At 39.5% G+C, this 16,403-nt stretch overlaps 1 protein-coding gene across 2 annotated transcripts in view; it reads left to right on the top strand.

Moving 5' to 3' along the window:
- Positions 1–15,070, top strand: part of znf704 (zinc finger protein 704) — a 66,138-nt gene extending 51,068 nt beyond the window's left edge. For both annotated transcript variants that reach the window (XM_023344898.1, XM_014476091.2), the window contains exons 6-9: positions 124–418; positions 514–639; positions 1,317–1,408; positions 1,577–15,070. In XM_023344898.1, coding sequence (XP_023200666.1) covers positions 124–418; positions 514–639; positions 1,317–1,408; positions 1,577–1,691 — 628 coding nt within the window. In that variant the 3' untranslated portion in view covers positions 1,692–15,070. The remainder of the gene's footprint in view (positions 1–123; positions 419–513; positions 640–1,316; positions 1,409–1,576) is intronic.
- The last annotated feature ends 1,333 nt before the right edge of the window (positions 15,071–16,403 follow it).

Raw genomic sequence — 16,403 nt, 5'->3', positions numbered from 1 at the left:
CATGTAGTGAGAAACCAGGGGAAAACGGAGAGAATGAAAGATAAATTGTCTAATGTTGACGCGTGAATTGACATTAGATTTCACTGACATGCTTTTCTAAATCTTTACGCGTCACTTTTTTAGGCGTAACTGTGATTCAGACTGCAGCGACGGCGAGGAGGATTTCTACTACACAGAAATCAAGCTCAACACGGATTCCGTTGCCGACGGGCTGAGCAGCCTGTCGCCTGTGTCCTCCTCCGTCATCTCTCCCCCACCGCCGCCCCCGTCTCCTCTGGCCCCTCTCAACCACCAGCCGGACTCCCACCGACCCGCCCACCCGTCCGACTCCAAGGAGCCTCACCCCGGCGGCACCACCCCGCTCAGCCGCTCCGCTCCAAGCGCTCTCTACCTCATCCACACGGACCACGCCTATCAGGCGAGGAAATATTAGCTGTTAAACGAAATGAAGAGAAAACGTCTGACTTACAACATCGCATGAAAACATTAAAACATTTGAATCTCGTCCTTTAGGCCACAGCTCCGGTGTCCATCCCCTCCAGCAGCAGCAACTCGTCCTCCACCAGTTTCACTCCAACCAACAGCTCCAGCTTCAGCATCTCCTGGCAGTCTCCTCCCGTCACTTTCACAGGAAACACGGTGAGGGAATGTCGACGTTTATTTATACAGCCTTCAAAGTACATTGACTCCGCCCGCAGAATGAGGATAGAAAAATGTTAGACTTTTCTGATTTCATGTCTTGTTCCATAATTTTAAAGACAATGCATTTAATATCTGAAAATGTCTTTGTTTCTTAGTTTGCTCAATTTTTCACCTAATGTTTTATCATTTAGATTTTTTGAAGGTCTTACAAAAGGTGACAGTCTAGTCCAGATGTTTTGAAGTCTTAATGATTTTTTTAACTTTAAGGCAAAAAGAAAATGGAGAATACACTTCTTTTTTTTTTTATAAAAACTGATGAGTATTTTGTTCACTTATTGTCATAATGTTTTTGAAACTTATGCAGAAAAATCTGTAAAACTGGGTTTATGAAACATGGGGATTTTGAAATGGTTTAACAGAGTAGGAAAAAAAAGAAGGTAAATTTATTTGTTTTTAAAAAAGAAAAATTTATAGCCAGGGAAGAAGGGATCACTTAAAGTTAATAAAAGCTACTAAAATGCTTTGGTAACTTTAATTTCAACATAATTTTTAGAGGTGTGACACTGGGAGGATTTTGCAATTAAATGCAATCCAAATTTTGGTGTTAAAATATTTCTGTTGATTTTTTTTAACCTTTCACTTCACATGATTAAGTTTCTGTGTCCTCTGTCCAGGTGTCTCCCACTAAAAGCCAAGGATTTGGAGAGCAGCGGTCCCAGACCATCGCCGTCCTTTCGTCCCCTCCTAGAGCGACCACTGCCCTCAGGTACCGGACCCTCGCTGCTCATTATCTGCAAAAAAAAAATGCACCTCAAAGAGTCCGGTTTGCTGCCTGTTACGAAAATTATTTTGCACATTAGCACAATGGATCTTAATTGTTTACTTCACCACATCATGACCTTTTTTGGGTTGTTTCCATTTGTCACCTCCCCAGCCGGAAAGTGCGCGGCGAGGGGAAGAAGTGCCGTAAGGTGTACGGGATGGAAAACCGCGACATGTGGTGCACCGCCTGCCGCTGGAAGAAAGCCTGTCAGAGATTCACCGACTGATCCCAGCCGACCAATGCAACGCCTCAGCAGCAGGCGCCGTAGCTGTCGGCCAGAGAAATGTGGAGCGAGGGGGCTTCATTTTGCATGCACTTGGTCTTTCTGCAGCCCAGAATCGCAACTATCCGTCAAGCTCCGGCCCCTCTTCCACGTTAGCGAATCCCTTCCAGCAGCGGAGGCAAATGAAGGATGGCAGAGCGGCTTCTCTTTCTTTCTTTTTTTCCCTTTTGTTTTTTCCCGGTTCTGTCCAGGATTCCTAATTCTGCCTCCACCATTCCCGTCATTCCCAGTGAAAGGGAAACCCCAGTGCAGCTAAGCGGTGTAAAAATAGATCTTTTCATGTCGGGTTCAGTGTTGCATCTTTCTAGTTTTGTACAGCTCTGGTTTTAAATGGAGAGTCTTGTCTAAGAAGCAATCGAGGAAAAACAAACAAACAAAAAAAAGACCAAAAAGTGTTTTCGTGTTATAATAAAAAGATTCAAAAGAAGACTTTTACTTTTCTATCCAAAAGAAGAACATTGGAGGAGAATTAATTTTTTTATTTTGTTCTTTCAACCCTTGCCCTCGTTTTGATTCATTTCTGGACGTTTTGAGGTCATATTCTATCACCGACGTCACAATCATTCCTGTTCCTTCAGCACTCCACGGGAACACAAGGGGATTGGATAAAAGGCGGGAACGAGAAGGAAGCGAGAGACACACACAAGGTGAATGATCAATGCAAACTTAAGTCAGGGAAAACAGACGGACCACATCGCACTTAAACAATAACCTGCTTATTCAAGTCATTTCCTTCCTGTTGTTCAGGGATGTGATTCTCAAAGTGAAAGAACCAGCAGCTTAAACGTCGGGTTTAAGCTGCTGAGATGGAGCCGCTTCCATCTCAGCAGCTTCTGAACTTTGTACCAAAACCTCTTTCCTCTGTCATGTTGTTCATGGGTTGTTTTTTTTTTTATCTTTTTTGTTGGGTTTTTTGGGGGGGCTTTTGTTGCTGTGCCATGTTTACTTCTTGTTTTAAGCATGCTGCTTCTGCTCTCGTTTTAATGGGATCAAACTGAAGATTTTAAACAAAAACCCGTTCTAAAAAACAACTCCCTGGCAGCTCTTGGAGTCGCACCATAAAAAGAGCAACATGTTTTCACCAGATGCAGAGATAAGTAACCCTCTCCCTCCAGTCCATTTTGCAGTTTTCCAAAGGGAACCGCTGAAACGGGAAACCTTGTTTACAAATGCTACAAAGGTGCATCTTTATTATCTGTAAGCAAAAGCAAGGAGGGCTGAAAACCAAAAGAATTGCACTAATTATATATAAAAAAGAGATTTATACCACTATGTAAACTCAGTTTCTTATTAAAATGGTTTCTATGAATGAGATGTAACAGCAAAAAAACAAACAAAAAAAAACTCAACATAGTTGCATACGCCGTTTTGTAGAAGTGAAGGGAAAAGTTGTAAGAGCTCTGGGTCAGTTCACCACTTTGCTAGTTTGTACCAGAATTTTTGTACCTACATGTTGGCATTTCATCCCCATAAACAAAATGTTCAACCATTTATCAGATGATTTCTGTCAGTTAGGCATGTTAATGAATGACATATAATCAATTTTTTAAAAATGCTCAATGCTCGTATTAAGTAATTTATCTTTGCCTTATGAAATATAGCACTCTACTTCTATTGGCTGCACTTCTGTTATTTATTTGGGCCACTAAACTCTTAGAAAATGTGATTATGAAGTGTGACCAAACCAAAATAACTATAAAATAACTCCTTCTCATATTTATTCTGTTCACACAGCTACATTTCCTTTCAGCAGAATACAGTAATTTAAGTTAAACCCCAAAGGCGATTGTTATACATCACATTAAAAGCACCAACTTGCCTCTGCCAAGTTTTACATGTCGATACCTATGTTGCAAGATTTTGAGTTCATTCTGAGAACTATAATTAAATAATGTATAAGAATTCAAAATATTTCAATTCTTGCCTCTTCTGTGAATTGTTAATCATTACTTGTTTGTATAAATATGAGAGGCGACGTCACACTGTGTGTGAGAGAGACAGCAGTAGCTGCAAAATCTTTTGAAAATCTTTTAAAGTGATTACTGCTGTAGTTCACATGTCAAGAATCGTCATACAGAAAAACGATTTTAAAACAGTTTGTCCTACGGGAAAAAGCTGTTATCCGTTATGATGATGTAATTTAATTATTTAGTCAAATTTTACTCAGAAGTTAAAATGTCCACGTTTCAAGTTGGAAAAAAATTGACATAAAGGTCACCTTAAGGTTGGGAAAGCTGGAAGTGTCTAGCAACCCAGACCTCAAAACTTAATGTGGTTACTTTGCGTATAAAACATTGTGACAATCATAACAAATACTTTTTTTTTTCTTTTTACCTTTTAAGAGATATCTTTAATTTGATTACAAAGGACAATGGAACCCGCTTTATATTGTTAAAATCATTGCTGTTACCTCGGCATATCACTTAGCAAATCCTGCTTGTTTTCTTTCCTGGAACATTGTTCAATTGGTTAATTGTTAACCTTTTTTGTCTTCATGACGATTTGAAACATCTCACTGCTCCTGAAAAAAAGACCGTTTCGAGACTTTGTCACTCTATAGAAACTTCCACACTGAAGAGTGTTGTCAGTGCGACCATGGTAGCGCTACTGTTCTCTGAAAGAGAGAGGATTTTTTTTCATTTCCAATCGACTTGTCGCTGGTCAAGGCCGATCTGGCTCAAATCATCAGATTCTGGCCGTTATGTTTTCCCAGTTCATCTCAATGGCAGATGGCTCTTTTTCATACCTGCAAAAGTCAAATGAAAAAAGTATAAAATGGCAAACTGGTGGAATGACCGGCACCCTATTAGGTCACTTGGGTGTTGTTTACCATGCACTGCACTTATCCACTCACTTCCCATCATGCAAACAGATTTACAGTCTAAGCTTCAGATTGTAGTTGAAGAAATGTTCTTTTCCCAAAAGAAAACCTGTTCTTTGAATTTCATGTTCCATTTTGGCTCAGAGGCAACGTAGGGTCCGAGGTCAACTTTATTACATTGTTGTGAATCACAAACAAACGTGTTGAAGACGAGACGCGGAGTCGGAGGAGCAGGCACCTCGTCTTTTCCTCTTGTGCGTTTGCCCTGCTTTACGTGTCTTTTTATTTTTTAAACGCATGCTCTAATCTTGGTTTGCACTTCTGTCAGCCATTTTTACACCAGTTATTATGAACCAACACCAGCTGATAAACTCGCATTTGCCATTTTATCATTCTGTACTTCCACTTCTGCAGGCGTAGCTCTTACTTTTGTCCTTTTTGTTGTTGTTTCTGTATATATGGAGGTCTTGTGTATCACTCTATGCTCGTTTTGTTTTTAAACTCATAGATCAAGCGGTTCATCTGAATCCTTTTTTTTTTTTTTTTAGGACAGGTTGTGAGAAAAGTTTGCTGTTCAGCCTTAATGTCGAATCATTGTGCTTCTTCTGTCGTTACATTTAGATTATTTCAAAGCTCATTCGCCCTTGTACAATGTGAACATATTGTTTAAAAAAAAAAAAAAGGACAAATCTATATAGTTTCAGAAAAAGAGAAACATTTAAATTCAAAGCTGGAAAAAAAAAAGAGCTTATGCTGTTTTCCTTTCACTATTTTTTCATATGTATATGCATATAAATATATAGAAACTGTTTATTCATTTTATTTTCATGTTCTTCTGAGGAGGCTGTAGGAGGAAACTCATTACAATCTCAGTTTGTTGTGCTGTTGTCTCCAAGTGTGACCCACTTGGTGCTCCTTCATGTTCCCACTAATCCGCTAAACGTATCCCAGACCCACAGATGATTGAAGTCTAATTGTGTTTCCATCCAAGCGTGGGAAACTGAAGGAACTCCAGGCGAAGTCGCATGGAGCTGCACACCTTTCTCGAAGTGTCACCGGTTTCGCTCGGGTCCAATCTGAGTTCATGGATGTTTTAGTTAGCAGCCGAGTTGAAAATGTTTCCTTATTTTTGTTTGTTTCAATTTGTAATTATTGTTTCGTGTACTTCCCACTGCTTTCTCTCCACCACTGTGGTGCTTTTCCGTTCTTCTCCACTCGAGTTTGGAAACACTTGGCATCAGCCGCAGTCCAGGTTCCAGGAACGAGTCCCTGCAGTCCTCAGAGTTGCTGGCAAAGCTGGATATAAACAAAGCGGCGGCATTTCCGGGCAGCTAATTTCACAAGACATTATCGCTAGTCTGTTTCAGTTTTTACAAGATTTGGCTAAAGTTAAGCTAATGTAACACTGTTTATTTTTGGTTTGTTCCAAATAAAACTCAAAAGAGCTCTTGCTAATGTATTTGTCAGCTCCCTCTGGAAACTCCAGGATTTGTTCCTGGAATCTTCCGACCTGCTTCACAGTGCCGAGAGCGTCGTTCGTCAACAACGGCACAAAGATTGCTCCAGCCTGACGGTGCTTTTCGAGCCTCTGCCCGCTGAGGTCGAGGTTCTGGTGCTGTGGCCGCGGCGGGGGGAGAAACAGAGGTGCTATAAATATCCACGCAGTGCTGTTTCTCCCTCTGATCGCATCGATTCCATTTTTGTACACATTGTTATATTGCTGTAGAGAACATGAAAATAAAAAACACCCTGACTGAAGCCTGCCGATGTGTCCGGACACAAATCAGTGACGACCGCAGCCTGAATCTACGGCGCCCTCCACACATCGCAGTGAAGATGTGGAAAAGGCCTGAAGATAAATTCATCTTTTATTGCAGTAGCATTATTTCAGAATGAAAAAATGTAATTTAAAAAAAAAAAACACCTTTAATTTAAATATACTTATTTAGTGAGACAAATTCAGATGTGTAATGTGATCCAGGCTGATTTCTTTTAGCCGCTCTTCAAAATGGGAAAGATAAGTGAACATTCCTATTAAGTGAGGTAAATGCATTTCAGACTAATCTCTCTGGAAACTAATTAGCTCCAAATAAATAGCTGCTTGTTTAAACATGGCCATATCTACAGTCAAAGCAATTGAGTAGTTTGGAGCGGCAATAAACAAGACTGGATGAGGAAATAATAATAATAATTGACACAGAGCACTAAAATCATTGGACTTGAACTGGAACGGTGTGCTTTGGTCTCAATAGAGACTAAGATTGCGTTTTTCCAGTAGAAATCATCCCAGTTTGGTTTGACAAGAAATGGAGATAAATACTCAACGCTCACTGTTCAGAGTTTTAAATACCACGAAATGGTCGTTTAAAACCTTGGTGGACACTGTTGGAAATTTGAAAATGTGTCATCATGGCTGAGTCTTTAAGCAAGATAATTAGACAAACTCAGATCTGGTTCATCAGACAAATGTTAACATCTCATGACAACCTCGGTCTGCAGAGCCAGTGATTTTAAGATAAACGTTCTTAATGTGAGCTGTCTTCCTGATTACATATATCTTCACATATTGGCAGTATGAAATTATGCTACTGTAATAAAGGACACGTTTGTTATAAAAATGTTTTGCACGTGTAGAAGATTACAGGAGTTCAAAGTAGTCGGATCATTTTCCATCAGATGTTGGCACGCTGAAGTGCGTTAAGGCACAAGTAAAACATTTTAGCACTTAACTTGGAGGGAGACTAATATTTATTAATGGCTTGTTTATTTGATTTTCTTGAGCTTTTGATCTATGACACAATGTCTTCATCGGTGGATCAAAATCTGATGCCTTAAAGACTGTACAGGCATGAGACGTCTCTAAAATACACTTTTAGTATTCTCTAGGATAAAAATATATAAATGCACCTGAGTATTGCTTAGCGTGTTTTGATTTGAAAAAAGGAAGACTTTAACTGAGTAGAGTAATCATTTTTGTATTTTTAATGTAATAAAGCCAGCAACGTAATAAGTTTGTTGTTACAATCTTGTGATCTATGTTTTAGATTATGACAATGACATAATATTTTGCCAGCTTATGAAAAGTCATTACATTGTTGGCTGGCTATTAATTATTCACACAGCATTTAAAAATTCCTTTGCAAATGTAGCAAATCTAGGTCAGTTATTTATTTGACACTAGTTCACAAATTTGTCAATATTTGTCAAAAATAATTCAGTGTGGTCATACAGTATAAGCAGATTAAAATGTAAGTATTTATTCTAACTGAGTCATATTAATAGTACAGTGCAGCTAAGTTCAGTTTATTACACCATTTAGTAAAAGGTTTCTTCACGGTTATCCCAGCAGATTGCACTGAGTCGTTAACTTTGCAGCAATCCCCCATACTGAGCAATCACATGGCGACAGTGGAGAGGAAAGACTCCATTTTAACTGGAAGAATTATTCTCTTCCTGAAATTTAGAACCGCTTACTACCAGATGCATGTAACAGAAATTTGACATGTGTTTTTTCTACATGTAACATTGTTAATTGCCATATCCAAGCTAACAAAAACAAAGGTTTTGTACAATCCCTCAAACTGGCTCATACAATCTTCAGTAAAGGAAAGAGAGTGCTGCATTGTGCATAGTTTTTATAAATGAATATGAGTGTAATATTTACTGCAGCTATTTTTGATTTACCAATGGTTAAAAAAAACTGCAAAAACTCTTCAAACGTATTGGAGACATTGAATTATACTGTTGGATAGACTTTAGCATTATTAGCTGCAGTACATTTTCTAAGGATTTTTAAAATTTTACACAAACCAATATAACAAATAGCCAAAAATGTGTTATGTTTTTGGCAAAATACTTTTGTTATTGCCTCAAAAAACTTTGTTACCTGCAAGTTAAAATATTATTGGCTTTGTTGCATTTAAAATGGCCAAAATCACATTACTGGCTGCTGCAGGCCTCTATGCAGGTGTTGCATGCATTCTGTAGCCTTGAGCTCTCAGAATGATCTGGGCTATTATGAGTATAAGCTACAAATAGCATGGTTAAACCTCAACAGAGCACTTAAACGTCTGATGAAGACCATGTGAAGCAGTCAAAAGCTCCAGAGAGAATAAAATAAGTGTTTTCATCCAGGAATGTCTGAATTATTTCGCTTTTGTTGCAACAAATTGGTTTTTCTGACCATGATTGCAGGTCCTGTTGGCGTTTTACCAAACCATCAGATGAACATGTTGAAGCATGTAGGAGTTCCTGAATAATTCACTTTGTTTCAGGAAAACCTGGCCAAAAATATTTCTAATGATGCCTAACAGCATCTGATCTGATTTATTTATATTAAAGCGATCTCTCAACCTCCAAATCTTGTGGACGGAGGTTGGGGGGGTTTCTGGCAAGGACGATAGGAAACTGTGCCATCAGAAGGCCAGCGAGATTAATCTGAATACTTAAGATTTTTTTGTTTTGTTTTCTGCAAAGAGCTGCAGGTTGTTCTGTGCTGCCTAATGAAGGGCTGAGCTGTGAATTATGCGCAGAATAAAACAAAGATTGCGTTGTTGTGCTTATGGGTGTTGTAAAACTCGCCTCTTCTGAGTTAACGGTGGACTCTGGCCATGTGTCCAATGTAATTATGGGCAGCGATGGCTTTAACTGCAGCTCATGTTGTTGACAGTTTTATATGGAGTCCTGGTTTATGTAACTGATCTTTAGCTACACGACAACACTTGTGCGTGACAAGAAACTGACACTTAATATATCCTCTATCATCCGTATATAGGTCAGTAAGCTACAATATAAGCCGTAGTGCAGTATATCTAACCAGTATCAGTGTGCACCAGTATCCAGAACTGTACTCTCTCAAAACTTTGTTTGCGTTGTTCATGGTTGGTGTGGCGAAGAGACTTTTGTTCTGTTGAGGAAGTTCCTCTCGGCTCTGTGGGTGCTGATTAACCAGCCGCCTCCCCTCCCAGCGGGCGATAAGGAAACGTCCGAGGCATCTTTATCTGCCTCCCTGCACACAGAGCTTCCTGCTTTCTGCAGGCTGGCAACAGGTGGCGCTCTGCAGGAGTTAGAAGTCATGTGGTGGTCAGGTTTACCGCCTGCCATCTTTATGGGTCATTGTGTGTTTGTGTTTTTTTATTGGCTGCCTGTGCAAGTGTTGCTGTCGATGAAAAGAGGAGAGTCTCTCTCTCACTTTTACTCGGTTTTCTTCATTCTCTCGTTTATTCAGGAATGTGAAAATGAGTCACAGAGACTAAAGTCGTTTCTGCCACTTGTTATACGCAGCTTTGCAAAGTATCCACACCTGAACCTTTCAGTTTTTGTCACGTTCCAACCTCAAACTTTAGTCTGTTCTATTGGAATTTAATGAGATAAATCAACTCAAAGTGGTGCACAAATGTTAAGCTTGATGGGCAAATAATATGAGGTTTTAACTTTAATTTTTTTTTATACAAATATGCTTTGATCTATAACATTTAATAATAGCTGTGACTTTGTTGTCTTGATGGTGAACCTCCATTGAAGGTTTAAGTTTCTTTACCGGCTTTCTTCCAACATTCCTCATTATTTACCTTCCTCCATCATCCTATTAACTCGACTAGATTCCCTGATCCTGCTGAAGGACAGCATCCCCACAGCATGATTCTGCAACTACTTTGCTTGACCTAGAAAATGAGCCGGTCAGGATGATGAGCAGAGCTAGCTTTCCACCCCATTTTGCATTTTGGCCAATAAGTTTAATTTTGGCATTCTTCTGACCAAAACATCTTCTACATGTTTCACTTTTGTCCCCTGTAGCTTATAGCAAATTGCTCATTGGATTCCTCCAGGTCAGCTATAACTTTATGACTTCAGAGATCAGATGAATTTCTTAGTGACACACATCGGTTTTACATTTGTGGTTGTAATGTGACAAAACTTTAGCAAAGTGCTCAAGGTTTTCGAAACAACATGACCAGAAGTGTGTGTGTGTGTTTGTGTGTGTCGCTGCTCCAGGATCATCTTCAGTCTGAGTATATTTGGAGGAGTGTTGAATGTGCCTTGATAAGCGTGGAGTTTCACCACGTTGCGTGTTGAAACTGTGGGACGTGTGCCTGCTCAGTCAGCAGCACACGGACGAAGACGACGATGGAATGTTTCTGGTGCTGGCTAGTCTGAGTTCTGCTTTTTTAAAAATTTTTTTGTATCTATGAGTCAATAGATTTGTGATGCAAAGAAATCCGTCTTGTGCGTTGTGTACGGAGGGAGACCCGTTTTGGCCTCTCCCTTTCTTTTTGGTTCCAGAACGATATTTGGGGGTGTGACTTTTCTACTCTTTGCTGTAACTTGTAAACTTGTAGTTTTTTTTTCCAACTACTACGACGATGAATTTTCCACGTGTCGTTTATTGTGCGATCGTCATCTTTGTTTTCCCAAACATGACTCCTCTCTCTCCCTTTCACGCAAGGGCTCTGTAGACCACCGTGCGAGGAAATGTCGCGGTGCACACCGGGAATGTTTGGGAAATCAAGGAAGCTTCCTTCACCAAAACAGTCGGTGAAATGATCCGCCTTCCACAGGAACCTGAGCGGGACTCCTCTCCCTTTCAGTGTTGAATGTGGGTGAACATTAATGGCTTTTAATGGAAGAAAAAAGAACCCCCCCGCCCCCGACCCCGCTCTCATCAGCCTTGATTCCATTATTGGCTTTGAATGCAGCATTAATTAGCTGTTTTCCTTCAGAGGCATTAGTGACACAGCTCCCTGGGGTTCAACCTGAATATGCAACAGAGAGCGGCGACCGTCCCTCTCTTCCGACAGGATCATCTCACTGGCTGTTTTCTTTTTATATATATATATATATAATTAAAATCACATAGACCTCAAGAACTCGATGACTGTCGCACTGGATTTTTACACTTTTCTCTTCAAACGGTGTACCACTCTGGTCTAAGTATTTTTAATGCAGCATGTGCATGCGAATAAGTAAAGTAGTGACTTTATATAAGTGTCTTTTATGTGTGCCGTAGCACCGTGAACGGGTTGAGAACAGCCAGTGTCGCCTCAGTGTGGGCGTTGAGCCCAACTTCAGCTGCTCCCAGGGCTTATAATTGGTGTTAAGAGAAACCCCCCCCCCCCCCCAAAAAACAATGGTTTTATTTTTTGTTGTTGTAGTTTACCCAAGCACTTTGAAAGGACACCTTTCATCGACGCCCCGTTACATTTCGGATGAAAAGGTGTAAAAACGTCCACAAAAATGTGCTGACGAATCCGAACTTTCATCATCTTTGCTTAAGTTTAAAATAAAAAAAGCTACATTGTCTGTGTAGATACAAACTGGTTGACTTAAACAGCTGTGACGTTAGAACCGTACTGGCCTGCTCCAGTTTGTTAGGCCATCATGGCCATCATGGGAAGCAGAAACGTGTGGATTTCACAAAACCTCCCTGAGCAAATTTGTCAGTCGGAGGCTGCTCTCCGCCCTCCGGGAGCTTGGCACAATTTCATTTGACTTTTTCTTTTTTTTATCCTTTGAAAGCCTCGAAATGTAAATGTTTTCTATGTGTATCTGACCTGTACAACCAACCCTAACTGTAGATGCAGCCTATCTCCCTCCCGTCCTGCTCAGTGCATTCGGTGACCCAGCTGGGTTGGAAAATGTCAAACTCAAACGTATCTGACGTTGCACAGAGATGGAAGTCAGTAGAGAACGGCGGAGCGGGTATTATTGCATACTGAGAAGCTCAGGATCTCGTTTCGTTAACGGAGGATTAAAAAAAAACAAAAAGAAGAAGAAGAAATAATTCTAAAAAGTGTTTCTGAAATGTTCAAATGAAAGCAGTGGTGATAGTTGAGTGGAATAAATGTATTCTGAGGGAGAAGCTAAAATGTCTTCTAAACCAAACCATAAGCAAGCAAATTAAAATCTCAAACAATTTGTTTACCATTCATAAAGATTAGGAAGAGTGACTGAAAAACATCAGAAATAAATTAGACATAATTTCCCTGGCACATGGAAAAGACAATGTTTCGTATTAAACGTCCACTTAGGAGCTGTGGCATCTGTTTTTACACTTCGTCGAAAAGAGATGTGGAAACTAGAAAAGCTATAAAATGCCTGCAGACCCCTCCTTTGTTTCTAATGCAACAGATGAAAATAAGGGAGCGTAGTTAAGAACGTTTTGGAAACAGAAGTTGTCTCCAGTCGTGTGTCCTGATGAGTTATTTGAGTTCCTACAATTTTGAATTTATTTGCTCATTCCCCTCTGATATCAACATGGTATTTCATTTCCAATCACTGGATATTTTTGCTTTTTTTTTTTATGGACCGTTTTTGTCAAAGTTTAAAATGGTCTAAAATTGTTTTGGTAGTCTTTGTCACAACCCACTTACAAAATAATTAAAAAAAAAGATTTTTAATCTCAAGGAATGATTTGAGGTGAGGTAAAAATTTGTTTTCAATTTGTTTATTTTTTTTCCTCTTCATATGAAAATCATCATCGGAGACTTGATTATCGTATTTAGTCAGGTTATTTATGATATTAAGGATATTATGATATTGGTTGAAGATCTGCACCATGCAAGTCTGACAACAACAACAACAACAACAACAACAAAAACAGCTAAAACTGAATAAATATGCAAAAAGGACCGTATGAAGATCTCTGGGCTCCAGAGCTTCACCATCTCAGACAAACACTCGCACTTGGACATGATGCCTTGCCGTCAGAGCGGTTTGTTCCCTCGCCGCCTGACAAATGTCCCCGCGGCTTCGGGTCTCACCCTGGGGTGACATGGAAGCTGCTCATGTCTGGGTTGAGGAGCTCTGCTTAAAGCTGCGAGCCTTGCCGCGACGCGGGGAGTCGCTCCTGTGGCCTCCCGAGGTACGACCCATCTGCTCAATGCAACATTCACACCTCCTCCTGTTTGTTTTTCGTCGCGCACAAAAGCCCGCCGTCTCAGCCCCCCCCGCCGCCCCCAAAAAACAATCTTTCTGCGTTTTTCGCAGCCGTAATGCACATTTCAGTGCGCAAGCTGTCGCGTTATCAGCCCAATAAGCCTCCCGCTGGCGCGCTTCGTACCAGCCAGTGTGACTAATCATCATAAACGTGGATAGCTGCAGAGCATCGCCCTCAAACCGGGGACCGAGATAAGAGCTGAGCGGAGGAGCTCTGGTTGCTTCTCTGGACTGATGAGATTTGCTTCTAAGCAGCAGCATGAAGGCATGGAGAGGACTTCCGGCCTCAGCGAGCAGGGAGCTCAGTTTGGGTTTTATTATAGCGGGCTCAATCTGTGAGGTCAGCTGGCCTTAATCGCTGCTGTCCGATTCCTGGATTCTGTGCAACAAGTTCAAGGTTGGCAAAAGAAAGTTTAACAACATGAGATTGCTTTAAATTCAACTAAGATTTTTGTTTTTCTTTCAAAACAGTGGATTAACTAAATAATATCTAAAAAAAAAAAAATAATAATTAAGCTTACATTAGGTTATTCTTTATGCAATTTCTGGCTGAGAGGCGAGGTGAACCCTGAAAAGAGGCTGTAAGGTTTTATTAGTATAGTTATTTTACTTATGGTTATATTGCTAATGTTTGACATTTTTGGATGGAGTCGCTTCTCAACAAATGAGCAATTTCCTTTCAGGGATCAGTAAAGTAGATTGTTATTCTGATTGCCCTTCCCCTCAGCGATGGCCCTTGGTCTTAACCTGTGAAGGGAATTTCTTGCACTAGATTTTTATTTAAGGTTGTCAGAGTAAAGGGGCGGAATACAGCACACTTCCCAGATGTTTCCTTTATGCACGTCTCTGTCTTATTCTGCAACCTAAAATACTGATCCCGTAGATGTTTGTTGTGAGAAAATGTAGAAAAGTTGAACAGTTATGATTGTGTGTTCTTTATTATTGGATAGATATTTTCAGACAGCGCTGGGTACTTATGGTTCTGTGTTTTGTTTTTTTTTTAAGGTGCAGCAGTTTGTCATTTCTACAAAGTTAATATGTTGATTAAATTAAAGTTTAGAGAACCTTATTTTTACCAGGTCTGGTGTGGCTGTTAAGACAATCTGTTCCTACAATTCTTGGATCTTTAAAACTAGTCTTGAATGAAGGACGTTTAGAGGAAACATCTGGATTAGTTTCTCAAAGCTTTAGATGAGAAATAAAGCTAGTCTCCAATTCAACAGGTTTACATCGGCACCTTATTGCTTTGGAATATAGTAATCCATCTGCTGATGAATCTGTTTTAAACCCTAAATAAGTCAAATGGAGAACAGAGCATCTAGGAAGGACTGGCAGCACCACTGCTCTCATTGTGTTTTCAGATTTTGACTTAATCTAGAATAATAATATATATATAAAAAAGAATAACCTTTATAAGAAAATGGTGAGTTAGAACTGATAAAACTATTTTCCGCCTTTTGACCTCTTAATGCTGAGCCACCTCTGCAAAGCTGACGTTCAGATATGAGTTTGGCATCAACCCTCACTTTTACCTCAGCAGTTAGTTTCCAAAAAAAAAAAATAAAACTAAAAAAAAACATCAAAATGTATCCCAAATAGTACATTTGGGATTTGGACCTCACACACACAAAGCCATGTTTGAACTGAATGTTCGCTTTCTGCACATTTTAAATGGTCTACGTCTCTGTAACACACACACACACACACACACACACACTAGCAGCCGTCAGTGTCACACACTGAGTCAGTCCGGATATATTTATCAAACCAACATACAGAAATATCTGCAATATATACCTTCTCTTTCGCAAAATGTATGTTCCACTGCACCTCTGACATTTCCTTATATTCTTTCCCACATTATAAAACGGATTCTATCAGTATATGAAGATTTTCCTTTTCTACATGAGAAGAATCTGACTGACTGTTAACTGTAATGTTTTTATTCCTGTGATCTCTGTGTGTAGAAACTGCCATCTCTCTTGTTGTAAGCTGTGTTTTACTTTTTCGCGTTTCCTGGTGTTATTACAGTTTAGACTTTCTGCAGAGAGACTCATTCTGCAGCATACCGTTATGACTGAATAAAGACTTTTTGGCAGCTGTTTATTAAAAATTGTACCTGTGTCCTTCCCCCCCCCCCCCCCCTCTCTCTTTTTGCGAGATGTGCCAGGCTGGTATTAGCAAGGGAGAAACCATCACATTAAAAAAATATGACTTCTCAGTTGCGGCGTTTTTTTTTTTTTGCATGTGGAGTCAGTAGAGATTTAATGTTTGCTGAGTTGAATTTGATCTTTTATGCAGACCTGGATTTCCTAGATTTTTAATTTGTTGGGGATGGCAAAAATAAATCGAATCTAATTTAAGCTTCTATCTAAGTTTAATTTATAGAAACTTCTTGTCATATTAATTAGGACTGACTGTGAATCAGTAGGTGGTGTAGTTGTCTTGCAAAGTAATAAGTTCAGTTCCAGCTTCCTCCACTGCCACATGTCGATATGCCCTTAAGCAAGGCACTTAAAACAAAATTGCTTACCAATCTGTGCATGAATGTGTGTGAAAGTGCTCTTTATGCCTAGAAATGCTCTATATAGTATAAGTACCATCTGTGTATTGCAGTGGGGATTGGGTCATATTAAGAGTAATTTAAAGAATAAGAAAATGTATTATATTCATTGCTACATCAATTTGTAAAAAATTTTACTCTAACAGTAATAAAATAGTTTTCCTTTACTTGGGTTAAAGTTATAAATCTATTTTACGTTGTACTATAATTGTATTCACAGTTTGTTGGCCATCATTTAAGATTCTGCCACTTGAAAGATGGAAGAAAAAAACAAACAAACTCTGAAATTATAATTTAAAAAGAAACAGAAGGATGAAAGTAAAAAAAAAAAAAAAGA

This window comes from Xiphophorus maculatus, chromosome 13, assembly GCF_002775205.1.
Source record: "Xiphophorus maculatus strain JP 163 A chromosome 13, X_maculatus-5.0-male, whole genome shotgun sequence".
NCBI lineage: Eukaryota > Metazoa > Chordata > Actinopteri > Cyprinodontiformes > Poeciliidae > Xiphophorus > Xiphophorus maculatus.
The sequence above is the reverse complement of the archived record's forward strand: the minus strand, read 5'-3'. Positions and strand labels throughout refer to the sequence as shown.